Source organism: Parasteatoda tepidariorum, chromosome 4 (genome assembly GCF_982258835.1).
Source record: "Parasteatoda tepidariorum strain Cologne lab strain chromosome 4, Ptep-v5.0, whole genome shotgun sequence".
NCBI classification, from domain to species: Eukaryota; Metazoa; Arthropoda; class Arachnida; order Araneae; family Theridiidae; genus Parasteatoda; species Parasteatoda tepidariorum.
In genome coordinates, this window is record NC_141758.1 from 2,281,735 (window position 1) to 2,307,878 (window position 26,144).

At 31.4% G+C, this 26,144-nt stretch overlaps 1 protein-coding gene across 10 annotated transcripts; it reads left to right on the top strand.

The window, feature by feature from the left end:
- Positions 1 to 1,600: 1,600 nt before the first annotated feature.
- Positions 1,601 to 24,621, top strand: LOC107443479 (aquaporin-9). 10 transcript variants are annotated; one of them, XM_087160512.1, is made up of 10 exons: positions 1,601 to 1,694; positions 5,184 to 5,270; positions 7,126 to 7,235; positions 10,509 to 10,635; positions 13,242 to 13,379; positions 14,500 to 14,621; positions 16,648 to 16,865; positions 19,602 to 19,735; positions 21,567 to 21,653; positions 24,404 to 24,621. In XM_087160512.1, exons 2-9 carry the CDS (start codon positions 5,201 to 5,203, stop codon positions 21,638 to 21,640), a joined length of 993 nt encoding a protein of 330 aa, XP_087016638.1. In that variant the 5' UTR covers positions 1,601 to 1,694; positions 5,184 to 5,200; the 3' UTR covers positions 21,641 to 21,653; positions 24,404 to 24,621. The 10 variants fall into 10 exon arrangements, 8 of the variants coding, with proteins under 8 accessions (XP_087016638.1, XP_042906416.2, XP_042906417.2 ...); XM_043050482.3 differs by lacking the exon at positions 1,601 to 1,694 and adding an exon at positions 3,171 to 3,305; XM_043050483.3 differs by lacking the exon at positions 1,601 to 1,694 and adding an exon at positions 3,171 to 3,305 and having other exon boundaries at positions 24,407 to 24,621.
- The last annotated feature ends 1,523 nt before the right edge of the window (positions 24,622 to 26,144 follow it).

Below are 26,144 nucleotides of genomic sequence, written 5' to 3' on the forward strand. Positions count from 1 at the left end.
CTAAAAATGAACGGAGTTAGTGGAAAATTCATTTTTGATAGATTAATGCATCTTACCTTTTTATTATTCTGATGAAATGAATGAAAACATTTATAACAGTAAAAAGAGTTTAAAACAAAGATTGTTTTACTTAAAATATACTTATTGTATTAAATGGAATAATTTAAAAGGCACAATACCATTCTAACAACCTCAAACTCCAATTCACCATTCCAATGCTGCTGTATCGTCCTTTCAAAATAAATGACAGGTGACTTTTTCCACAAGCAAGCATCGTAAACACAATAAAAACAATGCTCTTCACAACATTAAAATATCATTTAAGTTCATTTAGTAAACATTTATTTCATTTTGTTGCTATGGCAACTGGAACACGTTTGCCGAAATTTAAGAGATTCATTTGTTTTTTGTTAGATGAGTAGCTTTCATTGACCTCTCTCTGTATTACTGGATCGCTGATTCAATGCTTGAATCCTGCGCTATAGACGCGTATCAGTGGTTGCATCTCCTGGACCACTAATTGAGAGATTCCGTCATTAGTTTAATGAGCAAGACTATATGCAAACGAATACAATCAAATTCAGCTAAGACTGAAGTAACTTTTCTTGTTCAAAGCTCCACAGTAGGCTGATTGTTAAACACGGCTCCCAGTAGATATTCAAAGTCAAAAACCACTTGTAGAGGTCAGTGAGCAGTTGCGTGACCACTGTCATCAACCTGCGAGGTATCGGTCCTCGTTAACCTGCTCAATGGTTAAGTGCTCAATTTCGCACACAGTTCGTTGGGCTGCCAAAGCAGCAGAACCATCTCTTCTGCTGTAGATCAAAATGAGGTACTTGCACTTCAAGAAGAAGAGGATCACATATACCCACACATGTGATCTATGACGTCAACGCCATGATTATTTGTAAGCAAAATGGCGTGTTAAAGATGGGTTAAGCTTCTGCACATAAATTAAAATCTTAATTGAAGTGAAATTAATTAAATACATAGTCGCATCGCACATTGAATTTGTTGAAATATAATTTTTTTCCCGTCCACGTCTTTTTCTTAACTTAGATTTATTATTTTTTAATGTATTTTATTGTAACTGTGATATATTTTTATTCTGTGTACCTGGCAACTTTGGTGCATAATTAGCTTGTTTACGCTCTACATGGTTTCGTGTCTGTCTTTGCGTTAACTAAGAAAGTGAAAGAATTGAAATCTTTGTGTAAGAATACATAATGTCTCACTTACGAGAATTGATACTTGACAGGCTTGGCTTACTAGAAATAGAATGGACAGAACAGTTGCTAACATAAACAAATGCCACGTTTCAACAACCAATCAGTATCGAGATATGTCGCTTGCAAATATTCCATTGTAATGATATGTTTTGGGATTATCCTCTCAGGGATGTTCACAGCCAATACCCCCATTGTGCATTGCGTCTATTGCGGTGCAAATAAACTACCTTTACTTATTTTTTCTATTAATAAGTGCCTTTTTCCTTTATTTAATTTTATTACTTTTTTTAACCTTTTGAAAGTAGAAATGCAAATTTCAGGTGTGCAGTAGCATGAACAAATAAGGAAGCCAATTGTTGCAGAATTAATCAAGTAAACAAACATTCAAAGGAAGTTTGAGTAGCCTTTATATATAAAAAATTTAGCGACTCTTAAAACAATATTAAATTTCGAGAACAGAATAAAGTAAGAATTTTAAATCTATATTTCTATTATTATAGTACGCATGTCAAATAACGAAAAAATCTAATTCATATTGAATTTTTTATAACAATAATTTCTGTTAAAAATATGAAATTTTTATATCGAAAATAACTTTTTTCATATATGACATGTATAAATTGTGTTGTTTATTGTTACAGTAGTATCAGCTAATAGAAAAGAACCACTTACATTTATCTATATGATGTTTCCGAAACAGAAAGAGTGCACTTTAATACAATCTAAGAAAAATAAACTACAATCGAATATCCGACTATAATTTAAAATAAATATCAAAACATGATTGAAGACATAGATTTTCTGAAGTATCTGGAATTTCTATTCCGAAAAGTTTCAGTGAAACGCATAAGCTGTTATTCTGCTACTTTTTTTCTTTCACTTTCGCTTTGATTATAGAAATTAATTATTGTCATCACGATTATACTTTTAATCAAAATGATGAATATTTGTAAATATGATTAAGAGTAATCGATTATTGTAAAATCTGATGACAGCTGTTACCAAAATTAGTAATCATGATTGAATGTAATTGATTACTGTGATCAAAAAAAGTAATCGATTACATTTTACCCTTTCTAATGTAATCAGAGATCATGATTACTTGTAATCGTAATTAACAGTAATTGTGATTACAAACAACTCATTATCTAACAGTCATTATATGTAATCCATTAAAAGTTGTAATCGATGACTGTTATCGACGCCCAACTCTGCATCTTAGAACTAACGTACCATTTTAATCACATTTAGGACCTTATTGTGAGTTAAACTCTATCCGATAAAGCCTACTCCCCAAGAGAGCGCTCAGAGGTGGGTTTAATTTTCGCCTACCATAGATTGGTAGGGGCTGAAGGTCTCTTCGGATTACACTTTTTGTACATGAATTCCCTCTAATGGCGTATCTCTCGCGATTCCAGTCATGCCTGTTTGGGATGTGTCATTGCTATTAACATCTGCCCTCCAATCTAAATCGTGCAGCGATCAACCCCCTCCTCTTCGAATCATCATTAATCCCAAACATTTGTCTATCGTCTCATTTGTGTAACTCTAGTAGGACCTTAAAAGCGACCCATCAGCCTAGAGACCCCGGATCACTCCCAAGAAGGTCGTAGGTTTGTGTCCCAAAGTCAATAAAGAATCTCAGAGCTTTTACAAAAAGCATCATTAAATGTATTTATTGTTCCGCATACATACGCAGACTTGTGTGCTCGTTGCAAAGTACATTACAAGTTGATGCACAGATGTCAAGTGAACAATGTCATATTGATTAACAGAAAGCACAAAATAGGAGAAAAACAATGTAAAGACATATCTAAGGAAACTGCGGTATTCGAACCTTCCACACGGTTGAGCGTTTGGCGAATCTGTGAGACCTGTTCGGCCAATGAGGCCCCCCTTTATTACTCTGAATTTCACAGAATGATGACACAGATTCTTTTCGTTGAGCGAATTGAATTGAATTCAAGTAAGTAATTCCCTACTTAAAACGGGTGATGCGCTAAAATTGGTGTTTCTACATCCTCTTACCACTCAGTTGATGCTCTCACTCCTTTTGCAGTCTTCAAAAAAAAAAAAGTAAGTTTATTAAGAACATTATTAATTTATTCTTAGTGTTGAAACATTCATCTAGTTTAAAAAATTGACGATGCAGATTGAGTTTTAAATGACTGTCTATAGCTGCTTAACGATTTTATTTTTTTCTATGCAACCAGCTTAAATTATACAAATATATAAATTTTGCTGTGTTTTCTAAGCATTGTACCAACACAAATATAATAAATTAATGTCACTTATACTTTATTATTTAAAAGAAATTCTAAAATGTGCAGTACAGCATGTGTTAGTTGATCTTGACGGTACTTGATCACTTGGTGGTCAACTTAGACTAAAGGTCGGCTTACAGTCATTAATTTTAATGATTAATGAGTCGTTAGTTTTTCTTCCCTATCGTTTCTTACATTATGTTATTAACGTTATTGTTATCCATATATTTCTTATGTATTCTACTTAAAATAAAGATAAATGTAATTGTTTCCGGGTTTTTTAAGATTGTCAGAATGAATAGTTGTTTACAAATACTTACATTTAAGAAAAAATTATATTATACCCAATGCAACAATTTTTAAAATTTTCTTGTCTACTTACAAACCTATTTGTTAAAGTCTTTAAGTTTGGCTAAATGGAAAACTCTAAAAAGGGGCTTAGGATAGCTAATAATACTATTTTACCAAGGCATTCAAATTCTAATGCATAGTATAGAAAATTTTCTGAAGTTTGTTTATAATCTTATGGAGGGTTAAGCATAACATTCATTTTGAAACAAACTTAACTCCAGTGATCAACATAGAAAATAACAAAACTTCAGTAATTTAAACATCTCTATGTAACTTTTATTTTAGCATATATATTTGTTCCATCTAAAGTTATAAGGCTAAATAAATTTTAACTTGCCTGGTTGCAAATATAATTTATGTATTCGGAGAATAGAAATTAAAGTAGTCTAATTCTTGATTATGTTGTATATTTCTAGTTTTCTCAATTGTGCACATTTTTTCTGAACGCTTTCTTTATTTTGATATTCGTGCATCGATTTTAAATATTGTTCCAAAGTAGAAATTCTCTTCACTTCGTGGTTTAGTTATAATTAAGATATCATAAACATTTAATGAATTATGCTTCAATCTAATATGTCTTGAAAGTGATTCTATTCCGAACTTTACAACACGATTTTAGATTTCTCACTGTAAGTTAGTACATATTAAATCTATTCTAAGACTTAAAATTTTGAGTATTTGCTGTAAGAAATACAGAATTTCTAGTTTGATTAGCTAAAGATTTCAAATAAACAGGTTAAATGTAATTATTTTTTAATCTCATCGAATTTAAGTTAATGTTATGTTAATAATAATGTATTTGTATTGATGTTACTTGGAATATAGCATCTATGCTACCAGTCCTTAAATTTGATGCGTCATTATTTAAGTTTCGATTTCAATGTTCCTTGCAATTTTGCGTCGATTTTTAAGTCCTTTTATTCACTATAAATTTTGTCGAATTATAGAGCAATAGTTGACCTTATAATGAAAATGCAAGCTTTATTACAAAAAAAAAATCATTGTGTTTATTAGTCTTAGGACTCCTCTCCGAGTTTTTCATGTTTTCGTGGAATGAAAGGTTAAATTTTTCTTTAAAGCTGGACTCCCTGGTTATTGGACGTGAAAACAGACTTTAGGTAGGATGTTTGTTTTAAAAATACGACAATCTAACTTTTTTCAACAAACATTTTAGAGAAATATTTTTCTTAAATTAAGCAAAATATAAACTATTCCAGATTTGTTTTCTTCAGTTGTAAAATAGCACTAAAATTAAATTCCTTTTTTAAACAAAATATGGCGTGAATGATTAAATTGCTATTTTTTCCTTATCCAACCTAAAATTAGTTTATTTCTGCAGAATTGAAGTGAGGAGACATGGCCGAAGATAAAATCCCAACAACTAGTAATAAAGTCAACCTACGGATTCGGCACATGGAAACTTTAAGTAAGGGAATTTTATAAAATTTTGGTTTTAGAATTTTAAGAATTGTTAAAATTCTACATGTCACGCATATTCTCAAGTTTCTATTTTAAAAATTTATATGCTGTGTAAAGCATAGCCCTTTATACTAGCACTTTCTTTATTAAGTTTAAATTGTCTCGACTTACATTGAAAGAAAAGATTAGCTGAATATAACTCATAAAAGCAAGATTAAATGACCTAAGTTACAACCAGATTCTAAGGTTACAGAATTTCTTAAAATTATCCAAACTTAAAATTTCCACCCTAAGTATTTTTAAGAATACAGAAAAAGGAATTCATTTGGTAATATAAATTCAAATATCTTAATCTATAAAATAGTACATGTGTGGTTTCGTAAAAATTGGACCGTAGTATTCAGTATTGGGGTTTAAGTACAATACGGTTTAAATCTAAAAGTTTCGCCTCAACTTCACTAACTTCACATTTATATACACTGTCACCAGTGACAGTGTCGAATTATGTAAAACTAAACTTACATTATCACTGAATTTACTTCATTTTTGAAATTTTTATGTACTTAAATCTGGTAGTAGTGCGCTTTTAATTGCTATGCAACAAGTGCTTTTGTGAACCGCACGTGACCTAACGGATTCCCTTAAAAGTACTCTACGGATTATAATCACATTTTTTAAATCATAACTTAAATCATAAAGCATTAGACCATAACTTTAACTAAGGGGCTGACGCTCACCTACTCCGATGATTGCTTCGTAATAGTTCCTGGTAAAAAAAAACATTTGAAATTATTTAACTAAAAATATATATAGTAAACACTTGTCCCGCCGCTTCCCACGTCCAACTATTTCCCTTATACTATTAAAATCTATTAGTGAACATAAATCATTTTTCTAAGTAAATTTTTTGAAATAACATTTAAAATTAAAAGTATATTGCTATAACAAATGAACTGTCATTAAATATTTTTGCTTATGAAATGTACGATGAATATTTTAAACAATGTTTGCATTCATCACTTTGTGCATGAAGCTGAAAATTTAGTTCTAAATCAGCCAAATATTCTCTTTAACCATATTTCATAATAGTATATTAATAAATTTGCACCAGAAATATATGTAAGGTGGTTAATAAGATGAGACAGATTTAAATAACTATCTTAAAATGTAGCGTAAAATTACATTATAATGATAATAATATAACAATCCTCCTAAACTCTTTAAGCAGAAAACACTCAAACTTAATAACAGTACAAGTAAATACCTTTAAATTAGGGATGCAAAACTATTTATCGGAAAACAATACCTTTATGACTTGCATCAATTCTAAGCTTATGATGACAACCAAACCATTATGAAAATTAATGTGAGAAAACTAGATCCCACCATCGGATTTTTCTGGCCAATCATAATGCACAGACTATGGAAAAATTTGTTAAACCATTGTTTTTATGTTGTATAAAATATTTTGATTGCAATCCTAAGTGTATTAAATAACCTTGAATATTCCCCAAGACTATTCTCTTTTATACTTAATCCATAAAACTCGTTATTTGTTAATTTCTCTAAACTTTGAACTCACATGCTTTAAAATATTGTAATATGAAATTATTGTTTAGAGTAAGTTCTGTTCTCGAAAGAACACTCTTCTCGTGCATAACTATTTTCATAACTGACAAATTCTGAACATGGAATTTGTAAATTGGTTCATCTGTAAGCTAGTCTTGTAGTCAGACTGAAATAAGTTTAAGAAATTAATTCAGTTTGAATATTGGTTTTGAATGTTTTAGTAAGATATCATAGTTGATAAAAATTGAGTCTGGAGACATTTAAATGCGTACTAAATGTTTGTTCACTTGTAGTGCCTCCCACAGAAGAAGAGATTTTAAATGGCGAATTGAGAAAACTAGCACTGAAAAATGATATGTTGAAGGAAAGTATATCTGAATTCTTTGCAACATTCTTACTAGTGGTGAGTATTAACTCGAGTTTCTGCTCTTAATAATATTAGCTGCCTTTAGATACCAGTTGGGTCCCTTTTTAAAAATTATTTTATGCAACATATAAACTTAATGCTGTGCAGGCTGATTGCTAGCTATATTTTAATTCTCAAACCCAACACCTTAATTAGTTTTAAACAATTTATTAACCAAATCTTTTTTTAAGTCTAGCTCTTTGTTCGTGCGAAAATACTTTGATTTCTATTTTAACTATCTTCAAGGAATATCCGTGATATCATCAAGATTCATTGTCTTAAAATTTCCTTGCATAATAGTTCAAAGTCTGTCCGGCAGCCATTAAATCACTCAAACTACCATAAGTGTGAGTTTGGGACATTTCAGCTCTCTAAGCAGAAGTATTAAAAAATTATCTCTGTTTGGAGATAGAAAAATCATATCGATGCTCCCATACCTGCTTAATTACTTCCTTACACACCCCTCGAGCATTAATTTGAATACCGTACAATATATATATTGGAAAGAGTCAAAATTCTAAATAAATTGCTAAGTAACTACTCAACACCATTTAAAGTGTTCCTTAAAACTACTTAACAAATATACCAGTTTATGGTGCAATTTAATCTACGGTTCTCTTACTTGGCATCAGACTCAAATTGCCTTTTTAAAATAAAAACGTTTAATTCTAAACATTTCAACACTGAATAACATTTAAGTTATAAGCAAAAAGATTTTCTCAAGAAATTAAAATGAGGTCAGCAAGCTGGTTTGGAAATTTATTAGTTCCAATAATTACCTACCTAAATCTGAAATTTTACTCTATGATTTATAAATGTTCTAATGAAATTTCATCAGAAAAGGAAATTCACGTTATTTTATAAATGCTTATTCATGAATAAAGGATAGTAGATCATTAAATTGCAGGAATTAGACATATTAGCAGTCTTGCATTGGATTAAGATCCCTTCATATCAAATATACTTAATTATATAAGTGTATGGTTCAAAATGAGTTTTTCAGTATGAATATCTAAAATAATAAAATAAATCAAAGTCTGGGAAGTTTTGCAAATTGCAAAAGTTTTCAAAATTTTTTAGTTTTCCCCAATATTCTTAACAGATTTACGTATTTTTAATTTTTGAATTTCGGTAAAATGGTGTAGATGAAAATATTGTTTTAATACGAAATATTAATTATAATATATTAATAAAAATATTAAAATATTATTCTAAAGTTTTCTCTTTAGAATGTTAAAAGTTAAAATGATTAGTGAGTCTATTCCATGGCAGAGTATTAAAAATTTAACTAGTTCTCATTAATTTATATTTTATGGTAAAGTATTTGAAACATAGATTTGATGTTACAGAGAATGGCCGAAATCAAAAGACAGGCTGCTTTCACCGGTGATTGTCGACAATTACATAGTCGCTTTGGTGAATGTCCGAAATATTTATTATATCCGATTTGATATTAATTTATTCATTGATAATATATTTATTCGATATTTTAGTATCTACACAGGGTAGATTAGGAGAAACATCAATGCTCGGAATACCGGTTAAATGCAATGGCACTTGGCCTTCAAAACATTGTAGGGCATACCGGACAGTGGCACTTAACTAGAACTAGTGTATCTCTCGGACATTTACCAAAGACCATGTGATTGTCTACATTCACCGGTGGAAGTCAGCAACCACCTATTTCTGTCATTCACATATATCTTTCATGCATCTCGTTCTGAGCAATCTCCCCTTAACTCATTCCTTCATTATAAGTTCATACAGTTCAGTCTACTGATAAATTTGTTTTATGCGGTAAAAAAAAGTACTCTTAAAGTAGTTCAAACCAATTTTTACGCTCTCGGGCTACATACTGAGGAGGCAAGCAGTCAAGAACAGATGGCTAATTTCTATGGGTGGGTGACAGTGTAAAGCTAGGCACAAATGGAGCTAGGGGAAAAATTCGTCAAACTTCCGGGTTTCTACTTCCGAATCATTTTTATGTCTAAGCCTGAAAGAGCACGTCATCCAATATATTTGTAGTGTTCAATTTAAATTTCTCCGAAGCAAATGTATTCAAAAAAACTCCGCTAGCACGCTATGATGCGACCCAAAAGAAATCGGTGATATTTTGCACAAATATAGTCAAAGGGATAACACTCAAAACAAAGCAAACCTTACTCTATGTTTTTATAATTTTCTTACATTTGTTTTAATCTCATAACCAGTTAAAATTTGTAAATTCAAGAACTCTTATAGATGGTAAAAAATTACGCGTAAATTTAAACACAGATTACAATAAAACTTCCCATAATATTAAGCCTGTTCACACATCGCCTCGTAAGTGTACGATGAGCGGAGTGATACATCGGAAGCTTTCTAAATTTTTCCGGTTTTAGGAAGCTTGTTCTTGTTTACATTCAGTCAACCATCTCTAGTTTTGCGTTAAGAGGAGCAGACGTGATATGCTGATGCAAAAGTATTGGGCCTCTCATATGCCTGACTTGCCGCCTCTATCCTCAGCGTGTTGCCTGAGGCATTTTGTATCTCTACTCTATTGTCCATGGCTCTACGAAATTTTTCTATTTTAACAGACTTGGAAAATCTCTAAAATAAAGTGGATAAATATCGGTAAAATGAATTAGTTTCAAACATAACTTTTAAGGCTTGGTAATTTTAATTTATTGAGATGGATGCAGTTTTCTTTTTTGAAACCAGAATGAAGACTACTGGCTATGTTGGAAGGTTTGAGTTTTGATTAAACTACAGTAGAGTAAAAGCAAAACTTGAGCAGTCAAATGTTGAAATGCCTCATTCGGAAACACACGGCAATCAAATCTGAAATGTTACTAAATATTAGAGTTCAATTATCTTATTCCTTCTACGAAAATATTTTCATAGTAGCATTTATCATTAGTCATTTTTATGTTGCAGGTAATTTATTCAGCTGACGGAATCAAACTGAAGAAATAGTTCCGAAATCTTTTTAGCGGATTTTTGTAGAATATTTCAGGCTCAGTGTTGCATTTTAGTTTTATTGGAAGTTCCTATAAAATCGTTGAGCGTTGCAAAAACTCAGGCCTATTGTAGATACTTGTTGACCGAAAAGTCATTTCTTTATATTTGCAACTGCACCTTTGTAGGCTTGATTCAGTTGGTTCAAATATAAATCGATCAAGCTACTTTGCTCGTTTAAAAAATTCGCTCATCTAGAAGATCTGGACTATTAATTTTCTACAGAGAACTTAGCTAAGATATTTCCTGTTGATAATTCATTTTGTGTTTCAGTTCTTGGGGGATTGCGTCATAGCAACTTTGATGTTTGCCCGCGCCGACAATGTTGGTCTGGCTGCAGCACCCCTCGGATGGGGTTTGGCACTGATGGTGGCTGTTGCAGTCACTGGGAGAGCTTCTGGTATGTATGCAGAAAACAATACCACATCCACGTTTATAAGCTTATCTTCAAAAAACTATAAACTACGAGGGCGCGCTTGCTTCTCATTTGCTCCAAAAAAATTCTTCGTGTTCAACATATTGATACTTCTAAAATTAAATATTCAATCGAAAGATCACAATTGCGAAAGGGGTCTCGTAGATTGCTACCAATTCTATTAACGTTATTTTGCTAAATGATCAGTGCTACTCACACATACGATTTTGTAATAAATTAAATATTTAATTTAGGGCTAGTTATGTTTTCACTAGAGAATTTAGTAGCTGAAATTTAATTTCCAATGCCTTATAATTTACTCATAATTTTAATTGCATAATTGTCTAGTTGGTCTTGTTAGTTACAAAGTTTATACTAAAACATATATTTTTACATTTTAAGGTGATGCTGGACATGTTTAATGTTAATGGACATGTCAATGCTCAATTTATACAAAAATTGAGGTATTGAGTTAATCAAATGCATTTGAAATTAAACAAAACACATCGAAGAGTATCTAAAAAAAATTTATTACACTAAAACTGCGGAGCAAGGAACTTTTTGAAGTTGTGAGACTATTGAAAAATTTCATCAAGAGAAATTTTGCCAACAAAAACTACATATTGATGAATGGACCAATACAAATTCATTAACTTATAACTCTATTAGAAAAACTGATTTAAGCGCATATTACTTAGTGAACTGTAAATTTTTTAATATTTTAAAAACCAAATAATGGATTTTTGAATGACTTTTCCTATTCTGAATGTCCTTAATTGGAAAACGGTCAAAAGTTTAGATATTATGGAACATTCTGATAAATATTTATTTGTTAAATGATAAGATTACTCGATAATTTTTTCCATCGCCTACCCGGATATTGACTTTTCTCGTTCGAATATGAGAAGGGCAGACTTGTTGGCCCCTCTCTAAAGATCACTAATATTAGGTGGGCCAACATTGCTCTCACAGTAACGACAGATAATACAGAGAAGGAAAACATCAATGCCTTGTACGGGATTTGAACATGGGACCTTTCTGACAAGAGGTCGGCTCCTTAACCACCATACGGATACTTTACTTCTATAATTAACATGGCTTTTAAGTTGAAGCCCTTAGATTGGAATTACCAAAAACGTAAGAATTGGGCTCTAAAGAAAGCACAATAAATATTACAGGTTACCTTTAAATTAGGGATAATTTTTAACTTAAAAGATACCTTTAAATTCATGCTGATAAAAGCAGAAGAAATTTGAGTCTTTTCATGAGAACTGAATCATTCTGTTGAATGAAAGTTCACGAACGATAATTTGTGATTTTATGAATTTATAAATTTCTGGTTCATAATTTGTAAACTTTAAATTGCCAAATTTTGAAGAGTTTACTTCGTAGGCACCACCACAGTGCGAACTTATGCGTCACCTCCAGTTTTCTGGTACGTGTATGTAGTTTTGTTTGGACAGATTTTGAAACAGAATGCTTAACCCTTGATATCACCGTGTTGCATATCTGCAACATACGCAATAAGCCTATGTCTTTGCCCCAACAAATTTTGAAGGACGATTTCGGCGATTGTCGGCCAAAACCAGTGCGCCAAGATGAAATTGGGCACTGGCCTAATTGGGCTAACAAAAGAATCAGATGCAAATACCCAAAATGCAAAGAATTTACACAAACTATTTGTGAGAAATGTGGTGTAGGACTTTGTTACAACAAAAGTAACAACTGTTTTAAAAAATTTCATATCAATTGAAATTTTAATCTTTCAATGTTAGTGCCATTTTTCACAATGTTGCAGGAATGCAACAAGCACTTTTTGTCATTTTGCATAAGGGTGCAGAAATGCAACAATCAATTTTTTTCCAATGATTTTTCTTATGTTGTAAATTTTTTTATTTTTTACATGCTCAGAATGATGTATTCTAATGTATGAGTAATTTTTATTAAAATCAGATGTTGAGATATAAAGAGTTAATAGTGAACCACTTAATTGTATACTTAAATCACTCCTGGGTAACACTTTGAGATAAGGAAGTCTCCGTCAGACCTTCAGTGTGGCTTAACGCTCGTATTGTGGTTTAGCAATGCACTGCTAGCAGATTGTAATAAGTAAAAATTTGTTTAGTAAAAAATTAAATTTTCACAAATAACAGTGCAAATGTTTAGTTATATCGCATTTTACACTGTCAGTCACCGATGACTGACCAGGCACTCGCTGTGGACCATAGTCTCCGTCACGTCACACAGTATGATAGACTCTTACAGCTAATGATCTTACTAACGTGATCTGAATCAGCTACTCTATGTATACGTATTTTTAAATACGCGAACTCTCTAATCGTTCATAGCCTGGGGAAGCCCTTCTTTCTTAATTAAACTGGCTGAGGGATGGAATTTAAACTAAATTTCTTCGTACTTATATTTAAAGAGTATATAATTATAGTGTGTGAAACAATTTAATTGAAGACTTATAGAGGAAAACAAAAACAACCCATTTAATCTCTAATTCGTTTCTCGTAATGCTTTATAAACCTGTAGGCAAGTTTTCTATAAAATTGTGTGTTAAGATATTAAAATCACTTTCTCTTAAGGTTGCCATGCCAATCCAGCTGTTACCTTGGCTTTTGCAACAGTAGGAAAAATAAAGTTGAATAGAGTTTTGCCTTACTTCTTGGCACAATACCTGGGAGCACTTACAGCTGCTGTTCTGGTGTTTGCTGTATACTATGGTAAGACTTCTCTCATAAATGTTTGTCTTTGTTTCATTTAACGTTAGACAGCTTGAAAAATCCAGTTACAAAACCTGAAAACTGCAAAAAATTAGTTTGTCGATACTCCAGTTCAACGAGTATCGACGAACTCCTAGAGTTTAATATCTGTGTAAACCTGGTTATAAAATGTGTTGAGGATTTTACTAATAACCCACTTTTTGACCAACTGTTGTGGTATTCTATTTCAAATTACTATCAAAATTTGGAAAATTCCAATCAGGTGATTAGTTTTTGCGAAATATATTTTTTGAATAAAAATGAGTTTCTTTAACTTTTTTTTTAAAATTAAATCTGATTTTGAAAATTTTCACGTGGTTATGTACAATGCTCAAAATAAAATATAGAAAGCTTAAATAACCTGTGGCTCGGCTATCTGATTTTCACGTAATAACGTTTAATTTTAATGGCACGAGAAAATAAATTTAGCTCAAAACTAGTGCAGACGACATTTAACTACACACATACTCTGAATAACCTTCGCTGACTGATTCGTATTTTTGTCCCTCAAAATAGGTACCTGCAAAAGAGAATTTAGACCTTAATAAAAAAATTTGGGTATTCCGTTACACCAATAAAATTAAAAGAACTAAACTTTTCGCACAGTTGCAAAACTAATTTGAAAAAAGCCCTTTGTTGAATGATTACGATTTCTTATAATTTGTGGGTCGAAAAGTTTTGACTCGTAAGATACACAAATATTTACTTCGCTCTGAAATATGATTTATGACATCTATCTCTGCTAATATACATGCATTAATATTACTAAAATATACATTTCGGGAAAGAGTTTTAGATTGAAATGTTAAATTTTAAGAATTTTTATTTTGTGACATTTTTTACGGACTTTTTAGGTCCTCAAAACATAGGCTATATTTAATTTTATAAGTTTCAAATTAGAGATTTATCATTTAAATTTTGTATGATAGCTCCGATGTTCGATGAAATAGTAGTTTTTAATACAGTTGTGTTTGTAATTTGGCAGTTCCTTTTCTTTAAATGCTTGTTACTTTAATGCTAAAGAATAGAATTTGAATTTCTCTCCTGAATTTAAGTTTCTAGAAATAAGTTTTTTCCTTAGATTCTATCGGCGACTTTGACGGTGGCGAGAGACTAGTTCCACCTCATCTCAATGCAACAGCACAAATATTTGCTACCTACCCTCCCCCGCATGTCTCCCTGTGGGCCGCCTTCGTAGATCAGGTGAGTCAATTGAATAGAATATATTCTTTATACCATCCATTCCAAGTACTCTTAAGTGATTATCTTTATAGTGCAACACCGGAATTAGAAATTTCAACAGCAATTGTAAATATACTTACCATATGAAATACTTATCTTAAATATTTTGTGTGAAGCAACAAAATTTTCATAATTTTATCAGAGTATTAAAATAAGTTTGCGTCAGAAAATGAAGAGAAATAAAGTCTAGTTCTAAATTTATTTTTTTATGTCTACACATGCTGAAAATGAAAAACTCGCTGAATTATAGTTTTAGTTAAAATGAAAGAGAAAGGATCTAACAAACAATGGGAATGGTTTTCAGAAATTTTGTTTTAATTTCCCACCGAACTTTAAAATTCAAAATAAAAAGTAAATATAATAAGTAAGCACTAACGCAATAGTCTATAAAGCTAGACTAAAAATGCATAGCAATAGTTTTTTTCTCCTTAAGTCTTATATTTTCCGAATTTAATTTTTTGCAATGAAATTTTGTTAGTACATTAATGATAGCAAAATAAGTGAACGAAAGCAAGTAAGCAAGTGAACGTTTCGAAGCAAGTGAACGTTCAATTAAGGAATACAGAATGTGCCACACGGTTAACTAATGAGCTACTAATTTTACTAGCTAACTATATATAAAGATAACTTAATCACATAACAGCTCTAATTTTTTTTTAAATTATCCTCTCTAAGCCTTCTTATATAAACTAGATACAAATGGCGTATCTTATAACTAGCAAAATCTTTTACTTTCATTCTTAATGACTATTGATAATTTTTGATGTGAAGCGCGAGCTTACAAAGATCTCTGGAGAAATCTAAATTATTTTTAAAATAAAAGAGAAACATTCGTAAAAACCACTTAAATTTGCTATAAGTTTCGAACTAATTGCAATTTCGAGCAAAGGTTTATTAACAAAATTTTAAAATTGCATTTCTGCACCCTGTTGAGTGACCCGCATATTTTTTACCTCAAAGTAAACAGTAATTCTCTAAATTATAGAAAATTAAATATTTTATTCGTTCGCAATCCAAATTCTTCTACACACCTTTGTTGTGTCAAGTTTCGAAGTTTTTAGTTTTTGCGCAATAAAATGTAACGTTAAATTATACTGTGACGGCTCTTATGCTTTATTAGAGAAAGATGCCATCGGCTCAATAAAATTACTAAAACACTTTTGTGCGGTAAATAGGCCACATAAAAAACGCATAACGCCTCACAAAATTTCACGAATAGCTATAAAATAGTTTCGCAACATAAGTTTAAAAAAATTTTCAAGATATAGATGGGGAAAGCGTAAAAAAAATGTCTCGTAGAGTCAGAGTTGTGGATCCTCGTTCTGCTATTTGTTTTGAAATCAGTCTTAGTGTCTAAGGAAATTACCTCCCTCTTCGCTTTATTAAGCGAAATCGCTTTATTAAGCGAACTTATTATTTGCATAGATCAGAAACTAATGAAAAAGTATATTTCCACTTATTCGATAAAATAAGCAAATTTCTAGTCTCAAACTATCTCATCAACTAAAACCTACTGACGCAATTATGTAAAGTAGTGAAATACTCATCGAAAAACTAAATGGTCGATAAAATCAACAAGAAATCTTTTATAACTTCGTCAATTATGTTCCAATTTGATTAAAATTTTCATATTCAGAGTAAAAAATCGCACAAATCCCATAAATTAAAAATCTCACAAGACCGCACCAAAACAGGTTCGTCTGTAAATCTTTTTCTTAAGCAATTAATGCTAGAGAAGAAACTATTTACTCAAATCATTCTAAAAATACATTCGAGATTTTACTATAGATTCCATGCAGGTGGACCGGAAAGATTTCGATTGACTTTCAAGAACTTTATTCGTTAGTTTTATTCATTGCTTTTAAAATGACTTCCTCGGGTATTCCATTCGTTTTCATAAAATTTGTTTCATCTTAAACTGTTATGCAAAGTCTGGCTTCAAATCGGATGCTACTCTGCTCAGAACGTTATGTTCTTCCTGTTTCAGGTAATAGCTACAGCCATACTACTGATGGCCGTTGTGGCAATAATTGATCCAAAAAATCTAGCCACACACAAGGGTCTTTATCCGTTACTTATCGGTCTTGCGTTGGGAGCTATTGTATATGCGTTACCATACAACTGCATGGCTCCTCTCAACCCTGCCAGAGATTTGTCTCCAAGACTCTTTACTCTGATGGCTGGATATGGATTGGAGGTCTTCAGGTATGTTCATCTTCTCTCCGTAACTCAAACCTTTTTTTTCTCTTGTTTCACCGAATAAATTCAATCTCTAAATTTTCTTAAACTGCATGTGTTTCTAGAAATTAAAACGTTTCACAACATAAAATAATAGACTTTTTTTTTCTAATGATTGCTTTATTAGCGAATATGAAACTTTAATGGTTTTAGAGATTAAATGCGGATTGATTTGAGCAGACTATATTTCAAATAACGAAATGTGTATGAGTAAACTTTTTCGACAGATTTTTACCATCGAAATACCCAAAATCTGGAAGCATGACTAAATTAGTTTTGGTAAATAAGTTCTGAATGTTTTGCGCATTTCACCATGTCATTGGATATATTTTGTGCCTTTAAAACTATTCATTCCATGTAACAACATTTTGCTTTAGTTTAGTAAAGGACAAATTTTTAGATTTATAAGATTTATATTATAAAATTCCAAAATGTATCCAATATTTATGGGTGGCACAAACTTTCAACTATTCTGCCTGAATCGTTTTTTATTTTTAAGATTGTGACAACCCATTGTTTGAAGGTTGATCTAAACTTTTAGAAAAAGGCAAATTTGTCTCATTTTGTAGTTTAAAATAGTGTTTATAATTTAGCCCCCCCCCCTCTGATCCATTCATTTTACATTTGAAATGTTTGTACGTGAAAATCTGGTCCTACCAAGAGATATTAAGATTGTGTTCACGACTGTACAGATAATTTGACTCTTGTCACGCGTCAAAATATATGCTGTGAATAGTACTGTTCCTTCAAATAAGGGTCGTTACCATAATTATCAGATGGAGAATACATTCACCCTGAGGCACGCTATTATTTTTATCTATCCAGACTTCTGTTCGAAACTTCCATTGTATTTTTGATGTTTATCACTAGATTCTTGAGTACGATCAAATCTTCTGTCAGTCGCAGAGAAATAAAACAAAAGAGTGAAAATCTCGCCAAGAATAATTCTATTGGTTATATTGCAAGTGTTTAATGGTAAGCAATGGAGTAAGTTAAAAATCTCGCAAAGATCTAAGGAATGAGCTAAATGCAAACATATTTTCCCAATATATACTCTTCACTGCACCAAAAACACGAATGTGCCCATTTGATATTCATGTTTTTGTTGAGAAGCCCACGATAGATCGTCAGGAAGGTTTCAAACTTAGTTTTCAAAAGTTAACTCTGTTCAAGGACTTTTTACGGAACCTAGTTTTTTCGATTTATACCGTTATAGCTTATAATTTAATGGGCATGTATTGCACTAATACGTTAGCTTCCATACGCTCCCGTGCGTAAGATTGAAGTAGCTGCGCATGCTCTCTTTTATTTTAGATGCTACTTATGTTGGCTTTATTTGCGCTACAGAGACAAAGCTACCAGTAAGCTGCTTATATCTGTTAAATGTTTCTGTTTAAGCCAATCTAACTGAATTTATAAATATGGAATGCGAATTGGAAGAATTTTATTGAAGAAATTTAGAAATGAATCTTACAACAATCGGTTCATTCAATAATTTTATGACTTTAATGAACTATGTTTGTCTAGTAGCACTTCTTCCCTAAAAAAACTACATAAAGTTTCGATTTTTTTGAATTATATTTAAGTATACAATTTAGTTAAAAGAAGTTAAATAGAAGTTCAATAATATTTTTTGTATATTAATAAGCTGCGTTCTTCATCGCCGAATTCATCAATCTATAAACTACCAAATTTTCCTGCTCACAGATCCGCAGTTATATGTAGAGCAAAAGCATCTCTATTTGTATGCCACAGCCTCAAAGATCGTCCGTTGTAAATGTTTGCTTTTGATTTTGTGATCAAAGTTGAAATGAGATTCTACTACCGAAGCTTTTTTAACTTACGGATTTTTGCGAAATCTCTTATTTTCACTTACATAAGTTTGATATATTTTACGGGCTCTTGGAGTCTTGCGTACGGAAGCTAACGTAAATTCGCGAAATCTCCCTAATATTTGATACTTTTGTTAAAAGATTCAGTATATCCGCTCCTCTGTTTAATCCTTTAGAGAACTGAAATTATGAAGATTGAGATCGCTCCGTAAAGCTAATTTTCTATTTAGTTTCTGAAAAGGTATTTTTACAAATCTAACTACAATCTATAAAACTGCTCTAAACTTTTGAAAAAAGTAGTTATATTTCCTTAATGTGAAGACTGTTCATGTGTGTAGCCTTTTAAATCATTAACATTGAAAACTGTTAATATTGTTTGAGCCTGCATCAGATCACTGCTTCCTTGTTTATAAAGCCAGATACAAATCTTTCCCCATTCTAATACCCAGTCTCTTTGTAATTTTAAGTATATTTTGAATGCATTATAACTCAATCTGATATGCTTATTTTTAACTTTGATAAAAAAAATGTTTAAATTTTGCTTCAGTTTGTCATTAGCCAAATTTTAAACTTTTTACGCTCTTTGCAAACATTATTCTCAATAACAAACTAAACTAAATCTGGTTTGTGAGAACTGGTTAGATTAATTTAGAAAATATGGAAACAGTTTTCAGTTAACATAGAAATATTGATCATGGAACTTTTAGTTTAAAAATAGTTTCGAAGAAAAGCTTGCGTGACTACATATTTCTACAATTTTATTTATCGATACCCATACTGGTTAAATTGGGAAACGATGAGTTTAAATATTTTGTTAATAAAGTTTTGGAATTTTTATCACCAGTAAAATAAGTTTCTATTTTTTTTACAGCCATCGAAATTATGGTTATTTTATAATACCAATCATAGCTCCTCACATTGGGGCTGTTATCGGTGTCTGGTTGTATAAACTTGCTATAGAAATCCATTTGCCAGAAAATAAATCTTCCACTGGAGCTTTTAGAAGTAAGCATTTATAGATTTACTGATTTTTATTGTACTTACTAAGGGACAAAGCCCCCTGTTCACTACCGCTCACCAGCCCCGATTATTGCTTCGCAATTGTTTCTCGGCAGTAAAGTTTTTCTTTACAAAAGTTTGAATGATTCTCTTAGGATGTGTACTAAAAGAATTCTGTTTGCTTGTGCGCATTTATATTTTTTATAACCTTATATATTCTAACAAATTTGGGTAAGTTCACAATGGTTATTTAATATTTTGGCTTGCCAATCGGAAGGATATATTAAATACGATTTTTACGTACAACATATATAACGTACAACAGATTTATATATAGTTAGATTTAAAAATTTCTTGTAAGCAATTTAACATTTATAGATATGCTTTCCGGCTCATGTAATCTACTTTAGGAGTTACACTATTATGCGTGTTTAAGTGGCTGGATTAGAAAATACGTTTCAAAATATTTCACTTCAAAGTTCGCAATGCGCAATCTTAACCGTAATTTTAATCGTGCTCATTTTCTACAAAAGCTTCGCATGAGATTCAACTAAAATCGTACCTACATTTAATAATTTCCATCACTTGACACTTATGTAGTAAACAATTTTCAGCTTGTAGAAATTCAGGCCTTGATCAGTGTTATCATGCACATGTAGTTGAAAGTCTTTAAACATATTTCAGTAGTCAATTTAAACTATTGTTCAAATGCACTTAATAGTTTGCTGATCACTTAGAAGTAAAAGTATTAATTTTAGAATTTATGAAAATTATTGCAAAAGTATTAAAGCATCTACTTTACATTTCTTCGAAGACCGGGATAGCCTGGTTGCTAGGGCATTGGGCCCATGACCAAGAGGTCGCGAGTTCGATCCCCGCAGACAAGTCTCCCCGTGCAGTAAATGACTGGTGTACATTAAATCTGTCGACTCACAAAGTCCACAATGTTCCCATAACAAATCATACTACTGGGAGTACCGAATTGAATGGTGATCGTTCTCTGGTTCAGGTCAAAATTGCGTCTAGGGATGGATGTATGAATAAGTCCGCTCTTTAAACGGCATGTGACGTATGGGTGGCTTAATTCTTGGCCATAAAAGGCACCCCTGAAAAACAAACACACCCTCTGCAAATTTGATCAAATGATGAAAATTCCTAAAATTATGATTTTTTTGGAAGTATTAAGGAAGCTTATTACTCGCTATAAGAGGAATTCCTGTAGGACTTAAACTTTTTTTCATCCCTGGCATGATCTGTTAAGAGAATTTTTATAACCGTTCAAACAACTATTTATTCTAAAGTTTTTCGTTTAGTACTGAGTAATAAAATTGTCCAGAGCTTGTAGAATTATTACACCATATACAAAATGTGGGTATAAATCTCTCGTTTTTAAATACGCCATCAGAAATTTTCCATCCTAAACCAAAAAGTAGCATACAAAAAAAGCCAGATTTTGTCCCCCTCCCCCCCGGTTGTAATCCTTCTCGCTGTTGTCAAAATGACTGGGCGAAATTTCGCCTTTATTTCTCGTGACCATATCACCAGGCTAGAACGTTTAAAAAAATTTTTGGCATGCTATTATTTCTTCTGTTCGGAATTGTCAATTTATCAATCTAGAGATCAGATGATAGTTGACTATTTGTAACGAGTTTACAGTGCTTTATTCAATTAATGTCAGCCCTTTTCTAAAGCTGAAAATTACCCAAACATTAAAAAAATGAGTACATTTATTATAAAGTAAATTAAAAACTAAAATAGGCTCTTTTATGACAGTTTTATTTTCTGCGTAAAAAGGTCACAACACAGTAGTAAAATAAAACTTTATTTTTATCTAAAGTGAGAGAAACCTCTGAAGAGAGCGAGAATCTTGATGAAGATCCTAAAGAACCATTGATCCACATCGAGCGATGAAATTTGCTGAAAGGTAATTCGACACTTACAATTTTTGATTATTGATAGTTAAAATTGTACTCCTAATCTAATAAGTCTCAAAGTTACGAGATTTTCACGCTTCCCACTTTTTTTCATGCTTTCGGCTAATCTTTCATTTTTCCTACGGAAGATTTGGAAAGTTGGAATATACTTTCTTGTGGAGGGGAAAGCAAGATTCTTCAAAACTAGGGAAGTCTCTTAATTTTGAGACGCTTATTTTATTTGCGAAGTAAAGCTAGATTCAAAATCTAAATTTTGGAGGGAAAAAAAAGTCTTTGCAAATACAGTTTAGAATTAGTTTGTTACAAATTTCTTCAAATTGTATCGTAGATCTCATACGCACTGAGATGAAGATAATGGGGTTTTTTAAATAATCGTAGTTCTGTACTTAAAAGAATTCTAAGAATGTTCGATTTAATGTAATTATTTCTTTATGGTGACAAATTTATTAATTTTCCATGATCTCCAAAATTTGATTTGAGTTAATGTTGACTTTTTTTTGGGGGGGGGAGGGATCTGTAAAAAAGGTTAGTTTACTTAACGATAATCTGAGGTTTGTAATATTTTAATTAGCAAAATTTAAAGAATCTCTGAATTTCTTTAAACGAATACTTTCATTTTTAATGGCTGATCAATATTTCGCTAAAAGCTACAGTTAGATTTGATCAGAATCTATTGAAAGTTGAACAATAGAATAAATCTCTGAAAATGAGTCAGATAAATGAAAACAACAAGTAAATTCGAGAACTTTGCAGTCAAACTTGTTTACGCTAATTTTTAATTAAGTATAAAGTGTATAATATTCATGCAAAACTGCGCGGACTTTATATTGATAGCGCTGATTTCTCAGTTTAAAACGGTCCTAATGTCCATCTAGCTTAAAATTATTCAGATTGTAGGAAAATATCTGGCTTTAAACTGGAGCTCTTAATCTTATCAAACCAGCTCTCTGTTTCAGTTTCACCGCACTTCATGAACAGCTCTGCTTGTAGTGGCATTCGTTTTCCGCAAGTATAGAGTTTTGTTCTGTATTCAAATCCTGTAACAAACAACTCTTACAAAGATTTTAGAATATGTACCCTTCTCGTCTTGATATCTAGACATGGTTTTTTGGACACTGCCAATGAAATTTAAAAGAATAGATTTAAATCAAATTTATTCCGGATTTTTTAACTGAACTTAAGTTGAAATTATAAAATATTTTTAAAATCAGCTTACAGCAACGAAATGTGTCAGCAGTAATTTTTAAATATACATATTAGTGTTGGAATTTAAATATATATTTAATTAAAAACTTAATATACTAACTATATTAAACTAAAAACTAACTATATTTAATTAATTCGACTTAAAATTCTTACTTTATACCGAATTTACAAGGGACCCGAAACCGGCTTGATAATCTTTATTTCTGGAATAGTGATTTATACCAAGAATCCAGGAAAATGCTTCTTCAGAATAATTAAGAAGCAAGATTTTTCAAAGAAAATTTCGTTATGTTACATATGATTCTTAATAAACTCTTCGGGTGAAAGAAGGGGGTGATATGAAGGGGTGAATTTAATATCTTCTAGGCAAGGCAGACATTTTTGTGATTATTTTTAAGTATTGTTCAAGCTGGCTTAAATAAGACTAATCCAAAGACATCTGACTAATTGTTTAGAAGTTATAAGCTTTTTATGTACGAAGATCAAACTTCTGTCCTTATTGATTCGTTTCATATTGCCATCTAAACAAATGAGATGGTTTCCTATCTATTCTCTTACTCTAAATCTTACTATGCATAAGTCAATAGAAGCAATTCTAAACATGCATGTCTTTCTATGTATAAAGAGTACTTTTGACACGCATCTATACTCTCTACATTGCTATTCAGGAACTTTCTGAACATCCAAGGCACATAGTCTGAATTTGTTATATTCTATTTATCTGACAATCGGGCTAATATCTTAGAAGTTTTATGTACTAAAGTAAAATTTCGTACTAGTTTAAAATTTCGTTCTTGCACTTATTTAACCATATTACATTGCTATACAGATGTGAGGTATTCTTTAATATAAATTTTTCTCGCGTTATTGAATGAGACGATGAGTTAAGGGCTAATATTTCAAAGTTGAAGTGTATATTTTTGTATAAAATGTGCTAATTCAGAAATGCATTTATCATGAAGTCCCTAAACTTCAAAACTATTAATCCCATGAGCTCTAATTCTCTCATTTGATTAAACATAAAATTTCATCGCAAAATGTACCTTACATGATTAGATAGCTCGTAGATAGGAAAAGTGTACATAAGTCACGTCAAAAATGGTACTTTTGTACACAAAGCTCACAACTTTTAAAACTCTGCGTGTTCTATTGACTTGTATAGTCTCTCTCGATTAGACTTTGAAAAATACGTCGGAAATGCATCACTTGCGTTTCTCAAATTATTCCCATTTCTTTCAAAGAAGCGAGAATAGAGTTGCGGAGTTTACAAGAATCATAATAGCGTGGCAGAGCTTTTTGTCAAATCTTGGGAATTCTTCCGACGAAACTTCCTTTTTTTGTTAACTACTGAACTACATTCCTGAAGTAAGGAACCATGAGATAGGCTTATTGGGGGAAAACGCGTCGACAGAGCTAGAGTTCAGACCAGTACGTCTATATGCGTCTGACGAAAATTATAGCGTTTGTTCATATTAAATCTATGAAATTTAATGCTATCAGTTATTTCAAATTAAGTTATTGAATTTTATTTTAGCAGACTGCAGCACCACAGGAGCAAGTCCATGAATGACTGCTGATAAGGAAGAATATATTGAAAGAACTTCTCTAAATTCAAGTTTTCAAACAAACTCTTCAACTTTGCGTTTATTTCGATTTTTTAACTGTTTACATTTTAATGTTTAAGTTTTATATTTTTAGATAACAAATATCATGGAAATGTTCTTTAATAAATGTTTTACATTTTGATTCAAAGTGTCGTTAGCTCCTTTAACTCCAGAACACTTTCAAATAGACTCATATTTAAAAGCAATTAAGAATTTATCTAAATTGAGTTCTCTACATTTTAAGTATAGGGAATTATCAAACACGCCTGGATCAAATAATTTTGCAATACCACAATATAAACTATAGCTACCAATTGTATCAATAGTTTACTCTAGTAAGTAGCAAAATAGAGAATTATAAATGTGACAGATTCAATGATTGTAATCTCTAATTTTGTTTACTTTGATAACTGGCAAATCTGTTATCCAGTTTATGGTTGCCAGTTCCAGTTATGGCTGACAACATTTAGCCTCTTTTCGAACATTTTCTTTGTTTCAAGGTAAGAATTATTTTAGATTTCAGATGACACCGCTTGGAGGTAGTTAGCACAGCAATTCTAATAAATTATACCAAGCTTTACAATCCTAATACACTTTTAAGAATTAGTTATTATATAAATAATGAAATATGAAAAGGCTAGTGTTCATTGAAACTTCGTCTTTGTTAATTATAAAATTGTAGACAATCCTTCACAAATATTCTGTGTTCGACAGCTCTAATTATTCTGAAAAGCTTGAGTTTCAAAACGTTTCACAATTTTGATACATTTTTCGTTTTCTTAAGTTCTTCTACCCGAGCAAATGATTCACTTTGGATGCTTTAAACGCCTTCTATGAACTATCCTTAACGTTAGATGATCCACGTCGAACTCTTTTTTTTTTTTTTTTTTTTTTCTCTCTCCTTCATTCTGTGACTAGTAGCTTCTTGATAATTGTTAGTACTGTGCCATTACTTATAGTTTCAAAAACATTCCATACTTCTGAAGGAAATAATGGAGGTTCTCGAATAGCTCTTCGATTTAGTCATCCAATATAATAATCTTCCAGCCAGTTTAAAATAGGCAATAAATCGGTGGATCAATTTCATTCCACAGACTAAAGTGCTAAATTTCTGACGTGTGCCTAGAGCTTTCTAGATTTCTGTTACTCAGATGAAAATTGTTCTTTCTTCGTAGAATAGAAGGGCGCAATTTTTCCCCAACTAGTGTTTATTTTTTGAACTTTTCAGGTTATAGAAGTGCACCCATCCCCTCCACTGTTACGCGATTGATAGAATGGAAAGAGTTGAAGCTAATTAGTTCTTTTCAAATGAACGAAAATTCGTCAAATCTTTTGATATATATTTTTGTTTTCCAGGCATTTAACTAATCATTTTAAAACAAACGTTTTGAATATGTACAAATTGACGGAAGTTAGGGTGTCTTCTGCTTTGAACACGTCCCTTCGTTTACATTGTCTCGTCAGCAGCTAGCGGCATACCTAAGAATTTTTGTTTCGAAAATTGTTTATTTTTTAAGTTAAAAAGCGTCTAATTACTTAACTAGTTCGTTATTTATATATTAACAAAAAGGAAAACTTTGTTCTAAAGTAGAATTCTCAATAAATAACTTTAAAGAGCCATTTGTCCTGTCCTTTTTGACAAATTTCAAACTGTTCCAGTGAAATGGATTT